The following is a 10,000-nucleotide window of genomic DNA, read 5'->3' on the forward strand; positions in this document are numbered from 1 at the left end:
ATTAACAATCAAGCGGCGGAAAGATTCGAGAGGAGACTGCGAGTAATAGTCTGAAGTGTGTTGTACATTTGCAAACGTATTGCTACGAAGATGTTGTACATTTGCTTGCGCGCGAAGAATACGATATTCAGGTGATATCCTGCTCATATCAGCCATTAATGTTCTGAAAACTCGCATCAACATCATTTAGAAACCTCTACTCAGTCCGTTTACCGGATCTCACACAGATCGCCTCCTTTTTGCTCGTAAAACCACGGCGCCGCTGCTGCTAATAATAATAGTGGGTAGAAAACTGGTGCGGTTTTTATCTAACCTTAATATGAAATACCAAAACGGCTAGTGAACACCAAAAAGCGGTGTACCGATTGAGATCAACATCAAACTCCTCGTCCAAGTTTCTTTTTTTAAAGACTTTGAGCGAGTATTGTAAGAACGTTTCAGTAGTTAGGCGTTGAAACGAACGGTTTAGGTTTGAGCGTTGAGTTTACGCTCGTTTATGCATTATGAACCAACGTTCACGTTCAGGTTCAATATGAGGACAATATTATGGAAAGCAAAATTTAAAAATGAAAACTACATTACTTCTATATATCATATCATTCGAACCGTATCTTTTCCACAATTTGCGCAATTGGCATTAATGAAACAAAGGGGTTTTATCGTTTCGAGCATTGCTACCACGTTTGTAGGCAAATTATGCTAGATGAATCGTATTCCAAACAGTTGGACACACAGCACACAACAACCAAAAACCCAAACCCAAAACAATCACAAATTTCAGGAAAGGAACCAACAATATAGGCAAACTATCGAGAAAAAAAGAGAACACAAATTGTTAAACTGCATGACTAGTAAGGAACAAATTAGATAAAAACGTGGATAAATAATCGAGACATGGCGAGCTTTTCGATGGTAAACTTTTGCAACTAACCCAGTCCGTTCACAGTCATTTCATGGACAGTTTACGAGTGGAACGGCAAACCGCGCAAGGCGCGTACGCAGATTTGTGAGCACAGTACTGATTCCCAAGCACCATCGAGGTGAATTGTTGCGAGGATCTACCAGATCCTGAATATGCAGGTTGAGCTTTTGGTGTATTTTTTTTCTAAAGTGTTGGATCGACACAGGATCGATACAGTAAAGTTACGCTAGACAACAAACACTCTATACCGACAATGACGTCGTTGAAGGAGACTGCTGCAAAACGCTGAAAGCGCTGGGCTTAGCTTAGGTTACGTATTGAAACCGGACGGCCGAACAAAAACCGGACGGTGCGAATGTGAATGTGCTTGATTAGATAATCGGATATACAAACGAAGGCAATCGAGAGACGGGCGACCGCCATTTATGTGAGCAAGCTTACGCGCAATGCTGTGACACGAGAGAGGTGATTGATAAATGTTCAAATGTCTGATGGTGCAGTGAAACCTAAAAGCAAAAAACAACGTAAAAACACACCGTCCAAAGCGAGCAACATCTTACGTTCTATCGTTCGGCCCTTTTTCAGCCTCAGTTTCCTGGAAAACGTACAAATTCAAAGCAAGTTTGAGTGCTATTGTTCCGAAAATGAAAATTCAGTTTGATAATTTCATTACATGAAAAACAAACACTCTACAATATGTTCTTAATTCAAAAGAGTTGTACAAGAGCTAACGTAGTGGCGCTGTTGATTACATTCTATAGTGTTCTACATTCTATGCATAACATTAGTTTCGTTCGTAATGTTCACTTAAAAGTTACTTCAGGGTTCCTCAACTGAATCATTAGCAAACTTTCGTCAGGAGCAGACACGACACAAAATATTAATTTTAATCTAAAATCTACTTCATTCCCAGCCAGAGCTGGCGAAAGCATTCCAAACCGTAGCGCCATAGACGCTAAAATAGCAAAAACCAATCACTAAGCTCTTTCGCTTTTATAAACTAGCCTGTAAGCTACTCGATACTATTTAATGTACACTTTTGAACATCCATACATCTAGACCGCCCTTATACTCACAGCCAACCTTGTCTGTCATTCACAAACACCGTCGTACACATTCACAGTATTGACTTTGCAGCGAACAGGGGAGCCTTTACCGGGACGCAAACTAAAAAAGAGAAAAGCAATAACATTCCGTAACACTTCACAGAGACCGCGGTCTCTTCTTTGTTCGATCGTAGCAAACTCCGTTCTTCAAAGCAAACGTAGCACGTTATCGATATGCTTTAGACGAAACAGTACAGTGTTCTTCTACCTTCACCTTCACCTTCGCGTACATCATAAATCGCAAACCGTTGCGGCTCTGGATTTGGCTTCCCTCGGACTAGGTTACTAGGACTGTCTCGGCCAATCGTGGCGCAGCCATGACGACCCATGAGTTAAGCTTAAGTATCTTACGCTGCGAATTCTATAGTGCTTGGTTCTGAAGGTTATTTGTTACTAAATACCACTAGGCTGTTGAAACCATTTGAGAGTGATCGGGATTTACCCTTCACGCGTAGCGTAAACGATATCGTTGGAAAAATAAACAGAACAGAAATAAAGTCAAAGGACATTTTGCGAAGAAAACCCAACAAAAAAAAATCTAAACCACCCAAAACGAAGAAATGATTTCGCCGTTCCGTTGCTCACACCAGAACGATACAGAGAGAAAAAATATCCTTTTCTTTTGTTGGCGATGGTTTGATTATGCGATCCTGTTTTGGTTTCCCCTCCTTCGTTTAAACGCTACTGTAGCTTTGCCGCCCGGTGTGGTGGGTTTTTTTAGAATGTTGTTCTGTATTTTAGTTCGTGTTCGTTACATCTTTACCATTACACTGTTACCTTTAGTTTGGTCTGCGGAACTACACGTTTACGTTTTATGATTTCATCGAATATATTGCTCCAATGGCCCCATTTGGCGCTTAATGTTCTAACAACAGCGTTCGGAAACTCGACGGAACGAACGGTAAAATCAATTAAAGCTTCAAGCACGAAACATTACCGGATCGATCGATCCTAATTGCTTCAAGCAAGCGTACACACATAGACACTGTTGCTTTTTATCGATGTAAGATGGTGTGCAGAGCAATGCGTGCGCGCGTCAGCACACCTGCTAATATTCGTCCATTTTGTGTGGTGGTGTGTGTCGCAAGTTAGCCGTCATCCATCGAAGGTTGGCTCACATTGGTTTGGTGGTCATAGCCCTGCGTGCGTCCTTACTGTCTGACCGGTTCTTTCGATTCTCAATTGTTTCTTCTCCGTACGACGCTGACGCAGGCCACAACCTATCGGTTGCCGATGGGAACAGTACGGAGGAAGGTGATTCGGTGAGCGGTGGCCGCAATCCGGCAATGACTGGCGCCGGATGCTACAAAAACTACAAACATTCCGCGGGTTCACGCAAACGAGTCAATTCACAGGTGCGCTCGGGATGGGAGCTTTCACCTTTGGAGTGTTGCACGCTGTTTAACTTAACGCTCTGGCTACCCTTTTCACAGAATGATAGCTTCTCGCAACCGATGGGTGCATCGATTGATGCCGAAGCGGCCCCACCGTACAGTCCCTCGATGCAGCACCATAACATGATGCTCGATATGGATGCGAACGAGGAGCAGCAGCTGATCATCCAGGAAACACCTCAACATGAACCACCGATCATGATGGCGACTAGAGCGGTATGTGTTCCAGTTTTTCCATTTTCGCTTGTTCCGGTGTGCCGTGCCAATCACAATCATCGGCATCGCCGGGTGTGCTACTGTGATACTGTGGTGCCGCTTTCATCATCACCTCACATTCATCATCTACTGCTCATTTCACATCGCATCTTTGTTTCCATTCTGTTTCGGTTCTTCCCTACCATCATTCTATCATCATCTAGTGCAAATTCGTTTTACTTCCTTGTTTATTGCATTCTGATTGTGCTAGTTTTTCAATGTTGGTTGTTGTGTTAATGACGTTTTACGTTTCCATTTTCCAATACAAATATAATCGCTCTGTTCCGTTCCGCTCTGTCGTTGATTTTCGACGGTTCGGCGGATTCATTTGTTGGTCTTCCCTCAAACGATTGGTGTAGTATAGAATGGGGTGCTGTAAAGTGTCCCCAAAAACCCCCGAAAATTGAAATCCATCGGCGTACCTTTCGGTAAACCGGCAAACAGTTCCGCGACAGGCAAAAAACCCGTCCTTGCGCTCGATCGGTTTCCGTAAGTTAACGGTGGAAAGTTGGAGCTAAAAACCAAACGGTTGAAGAATCGGTGCATCCGTGCCTAGCTGGACTGTTCCCCGTGTCGGCAGCACGCTGTTTTGCTTCAAATAGTCTCTCTCATCCATCGCGCATCACCCGTACAGTTAATTGTAAATAAATGACAACCTATCCTCCTCCTTCCGATCAACCTCTTTTTCTAGTACTACAACAATCAATGGAGTCACGAGGTATTAACATCTAACAACTAACCATTACAATACTCTGCTGCCAACGTTTTTGCTTGTTTGCGTTCGGCCCCGCGCCCAAGCAGGAGAACACCAGCCCACTTTACCACTACCGTCACAGTTACAGTTTGAGAACACTCTTTTTTAAACACTTTTCTTTAAACCAGAGATACCAAACCAATCCGCAACAGTGCATCCTGCTCTTGTTGATCGTGTTCGTTTGCTTTGTTCTTCGTGTTTGCTTTACGTTTTTCATTTGCGATAATTTATAAGCGTCGCCGTTTTACTCGTTCCTCGTTGGTGCCACTATCAGCAGCTAAAGTTGTATCAAATACGATTGAGCATTTGTACAAGTGCTTGCTTAAAAACCAAGCTTTAGCTTCTGTTTTCAATCCAAGAGCAACAGGAAATTTAATGCGAATATTTTGTATGTGCAAGATTGATTTCCAAAATGAATTGAGAGGAATCGGAATGCTTTCGGCATTTTAAAATCAAACAAAAATATAATTGATAGGTTTCATTTCAATTACACAAAAGAAGAGGAGAAAAAACACACGTTCGTTGCAATGGAGACGCATGGTGTTTTGATGGAGACGCATGGTTCCTCATGGAATTTTTCGTTTTTAGCGATCTTATTCGTAAAAACACGCATGAAACATCATTTAAACGCTACACTTTTGATCGAAATTTGTTTAGGGTGCAACTTTTGTACTACTCTACTACTGAGCATTAAACAAACAATTGCAACCGCAACAGTTATGGCTGACTGGCTACACGTTCCTCGTCAACACGATGTTCTCTATATTCTCACGCGCTTCAAACATTCGAACTTAATTTTCTTAATCACTCTTTTCGTTTCGTACCGTTGCTCTCTCTCTCTTTCTCTTTCTTCACACCTTGTTGACGACTTCGCAGGGCGACCGTGAATTGAACGATTTGTTTCGTTTATTTTCTCTCTCTCTCTCTCTATCTCTCTCTCTTTTAAATAATTCCAATCGCACTCCACTCTCACCACTCTACGACATTGGACATCCTTTATAAACCCCCCCAATCGGAATCGTTCTAGGAAGTAGAAGAACTGCGGCGACAAGTTGCACTAGAAACCTCCTCCACCAGCAAGCGGGACAAGTCCGATGCTGAGCTGCCATCCGAGTTTGAGTGTTGCTTTTGCACGTCAAAGGTACATTTACGTTCCCATCGTTTCTTAAAACAAAAACAAAAACTCACGCCATTTTCAGCATCCTTGCGCCCGCGCCTGGCGGCTGCCCTGTTTGCAAATTCGCAATTCGATGTAGCCAAGAATGCTCTGTGTCACTCTCTCTGTCTCTCTTTTTATTCACTATCTATGTTGTTCGTCGTCTCCATAGCCTCCATGAGTAAGGTTTTAGGGTAGGGAGAAGAATCATTAGTGCAAAAGTTAAGTCAAGTCCAATTTGTTTATCGAGCGACCAGACGCAAAGACGCACACGAGTCACGATTTGGTGGGCAATGGCCAGTCATCCGTCATGCCACGCGCGTTGCAGCAACATTAATTCCTTCTCTTATCAGCGAACACATGTTGAAACACGGCAAATTAAGCTCACCTTGCACCCAACTGCAAGCCAAGACACAGCGAAGCGAGCGGATAATTTGTAGCCAATTCCACCTTCTCCTCCCTCTTTCACTCTCTCCTCTGACGCCCAGCACGTTTAGAGCAAAAGTTGTTATTCTTTTGTTTTTTTGTTGCTACTGTTTGTTCTTCGCTCGCGTTGCCGAAAGGGATCCATGGTGGCCATGGTGCTCATTTTCGGCAACCAAGCCGGGCGGATGTCCTCCCGTAGTGGGCCGCAAGGGGGTGCTACGGTGCTGCAGCAGTCCATTAGCTTGTGTCTCCTGCTATCCATGCCTGGTTTGCTGGTTGCTGGCACATTAGCACCGATGACTTAAATCACTTCCTGCCCTCGTGCTCCCGCTCGGTCACTTACATCCTGCTCCCCCTTCTACCTATCCGCCCCACTGTAATCTCACGGACTCGGTGTAGCAATCTAGTAGTAGCTCTGCAGGTAGCGGTGCTCCCTACGAGAACCGGCAAGACACATTCCGCTTGCCACATAATTCCGAAGAAATACCGGCAAACACCTATCAGCCCAGCCAACCACCCCCGTCCACGATAGTGATAAAGCCCGCTGGTGCCCACGCGCCCGTTCCACCTTTCTGACGTCACGCTGCTATTTATTTCTCGATAAGCCGCACCCCAAAACACCAGCCTAGCGCGCACCGCCTATCTCTGGCGCCATTTTCGGAGTGTTTCATTTTGTTTCGTTACCTTTTTTTGCTCTCCGCTCGTCGGTCGTTCGCTCGACGATCGTTCCACCACCCACCAGCCAGTTCTGTCATTCGGCACCATCTTCATTCACCATTTGCGAACCGAATTGTGGCCACAGGAGCAGTGGGCTAGTGGGCGCCTAGGCTTATATCCGGGACCGGTGTCGTAGGTGCGCGTAAGCGATTGAAACGAGGAACGAAACCAAATTACCACGCTATTAGCATAAATTGATGTTATAATTTTCCCTTCTAAATAGACTCCCTTTTGGCCGTCCTTTTCCCTCCGTGCCGCATTCGGCGTTGTTCGCCGTTCCTTCGTGTTGCGTTATCTCTCAAATTTTTCTCCTTTTCCGGGAGTCCCCTCCCGGGCGGCTTTCGAAAGCTGAATGAGCTCGCTGAGCACAAACGAGGTCACCGGAAGGAAGAAGGAAATCCAAAAACGCACAGGACACAGGGAGCGATTTCCAAGCCATTAAGGTATCAGTCGGGGTTGTTTTTGTTTTTGTTTTTTTGGTGTGACTGGACGCGCTGCGTATCGCTGTCGTGCTTTTTGCCATCGCATCCGGTTCTCCGGTTAGTTAGCTTCGTTGGGTGGCCACCTAACCGGTGCCTAGAAAGGAGAAGGTGTATTTGGCAGATGAGAGCGGATTATGGATTCATCAAAAACACACAAAGACACTGGCGGTGGAAAGGACGGGAAAGGGTGACGGGAAATTTATCGCAAGCCAACATGCGATGTCACCCATGCGCGTTACTGGTTCACCTTTGGGCAGGATTTAAGCGCAGGTTCACCTTTGGGCAGGATTTAAGCACAGGTTCACCTTTGGGCAGGATTTAAGCAAGCAAGAAAATACTTTTACAAAATGTCATAAAAATAGTCAACAAATCATGGTACTACAACAAAGCCAGTTGCTAGACTGCAACTACATCACAGAAGGTTCATCACTTAGGTTTTTCGCCAAAAAACTAGAAAGCAACACATGCATCGCTGCGTTTGTATTTGTTTGCTGGTTTCTAATCGTATTAACGAGTTGATCCACTAACGAAAACTACCATTCAATCCATTGAAATCCGCCATTTCTCTCGCTGTTATTCTTCTTCGCGGCTGTTATGTGTTTTGCAACTCGCATCAAACTCGAGAATTGTGTTTTTTTTATCCGTCGTCCTTTACTTTCTTCTTCACACATACCCACGCACACATCTCGCACATGCACTACTTGCACACAAACGCACTGGCACAAAACACGATGCACGCAGCCTTACTACGACTACGACGATGATTTTTATGATTTCTCATCGAGAAGTTCGCCCTTTGGCTTCCACACCGCGATGGATCAATCACGATACGATCATGCACATGCGTTGCACTACTCCCCACAACCGTACCGATCGTACAACAACAGCAACAACATTACTACTACCAATTTCCAGAGCCCGCATCATCATCATCAACAGCAGCAGCAGCAGCAGCGCGATCGTCAGCATGACCAGCAGTGTCAGAGCGAGTGCATACCGCTGCGATCGAAGAGTGTATGACAGTTGTTGCACACGCTGGGCACCACACGTGGCCGACGGAGGGCCAGTGGTGGTGGTGGTGGAGGCGGCGGCGACGGTAGCGGTGGCCGAGAAAAGCATGCAGAAGCTGAGCTGTAGATATCCCGTGCGTGCGTCCCAATCCCGCTGTAGTTTTTAGTCCGTTTTGGGTTCCCTTTCCCTCCCGCATTCTGCGTTCCATTACGCGAGTTCAAAGGATAATCGGCAAATGATTAGAGGTCACGTTACTACTGGTCGTGTTAGTCTTTGAATTGGAACGCAAACGGAAACCATTTGATTGACGGCTGATTAGACAGCTACTCCTTCTCTGTCACAGAACCAACAGCATTGCCTTTGCCATACACAAACACGCACACACAGGTGAGTCGTGGAATTCGTGGAAGGTGAGCGTGTGAAGATCATGCTGGTGCTGCATTCTCTGTCTCTTCTACTGCCTACTGTTGTTGTTCTTCTGTCGCTAACACCCCCAAAAACCCAAACAACAAATGCTTCACAACACAACACACCCTTTCCTTTTCCCTTGTGCGACGAAAGCAAACCAAACGCTGAAAAACATGATCGCTTTCGAGGAAATAATCTAAATTATTCTCGTCGCTGACATGGTCAACCTAGGACTGGATCGGCGTCTATCGAACAACCCATTATCCCCCCCACCATCACCGCAAACCACAAGCCCAAGCTACTCTGCAGCCAATCTTTCGCGTGAGACTTTGTTCACCCTCAGCGTGACACTTTCTAACCCCGCTCTGCTCTCCTACCCAATTGTGTAAAACCCCACTTCCGGCGAGTGTGCGTGCGCGTGTGTATGCTTTACCATTTTTCGTGTGTCTTTGTGCGTTTTATTTGTGCAGCGCTACTCCTTTACGTCAAACCATTCGCCTAACCTCACCATGCGACAGCTGTTCCGTTAGGGGTTTTTCTGGGGACTTCTAGCCGAAACTTCTAACGACACTCCGGGACATGTTTGAAGAATGTTTACAGTTTTCGACCGAAGATCCTTTTTTGGGGTTATTTTTAGAGTGTTTTTTCCCGGTTACCATTTCGGTTTAAAGTTGCCTCCTCCTGGACAGAGGCAATTGCCGCTGATATCCGGAGTAAGACGCATTGTTTGACATTCAAGCGGACAACCAATAAATAATCCAAATTTCCTCTTTGTTGCCACTCGGAAAGCCCGCCCACCGGTGCTGTTGCTGCTCGTGGTGACTTGCGTCATGAAGCACGAGCCAGCCGTGGTGGTGCAAAGTTTCGCAATAAAAGCGAAACATTTCTCCTTGAAAAATATGAAAGCTGTCAATATCGTTCGGCGACGACCTTCGTCGGGCACATTTGTGCGATATTTGAGATATGGAGGGCTGTATTAAAAATATGGATGAGCGAAAAACAGGACAGCGGAAAAACAAGTGGAAAAACTGTACCCGAATCAGTCAATAGCATTCCAGCGGAACGCATCGTGTGTATAAGACAGTATGACAAATGACCGCGGCCCGATGTGTTGAGCCCGATATGAAATGGATGAAAAATTCATTTCCAGCCCAGGATGTTGCCCGATTGGCGGAAAAACAAAAAGGAAATCCTGCATGTGGACCGCTGGCGGAGAGATTGGTAAAAGAGTACTAGTACCGGCATGTTGATTCCGTTCTGTATCATAACAGAACCAAAAAAAAAAAAGACACATACACCCGAAAAAAATGACGATGCCAATAAGGGCCATATCTGATACCATATTGGAGCTCCGGTGAAAGCTTTGAAG

General features: G+C 45.4%; 1 protein-coding gene across 10 annotated transcripts in view; it reads left to right on the top strand.

The window, feature by feature from the left end:
* The window catches only part of LOC126577885 (potassium voltage-gated channel protein Shab), an 84,157-nt gene that overhangs the window by 62,869 nt on the left and 11,288 nt on the right, over window positions 1–10,000 (top strand). For 8 of the 10 annotated variants that reach the window (XM_050239893.1, XM_050239898.1, XM_050239899.1 and 5 more), the window contains 3 exons: window positions 3,241–3,638; window positions 4,369–4,395; window positions 5,459–5,572. In XM_050239893.1, the coding sequence (XP_050095850.1) occupies window positions 3,241–3,638; window positions 4,369–4,395; window positions 5,459–5,572 (539 nt within the window). The remainder of the gene's footprint in view (window positions 1–3,240; window positions 3,639–4,368; window positions 4,396–5,458; window positions 5,573–10,000) is intronic. The other 2 variants (XM_050239900.1, XM_050239901.1) reach the window with 2 other exon arrangements.

Source organism: Anopheles aquasalis, chromosome 3, assembly GCF_943734665.1.
Source record: "Anopheles aquasalis chromosome 3, idAnoAquaMG_Q_19, whole genome shotgun sequence".
NCBI classification, from domain to species: domain Eukaryota; kingdom Metazoa; phylum Arthropoda; class Insecta; order Diptera; family Culicidae; genus Anopheles; species Anopheles aquasalis.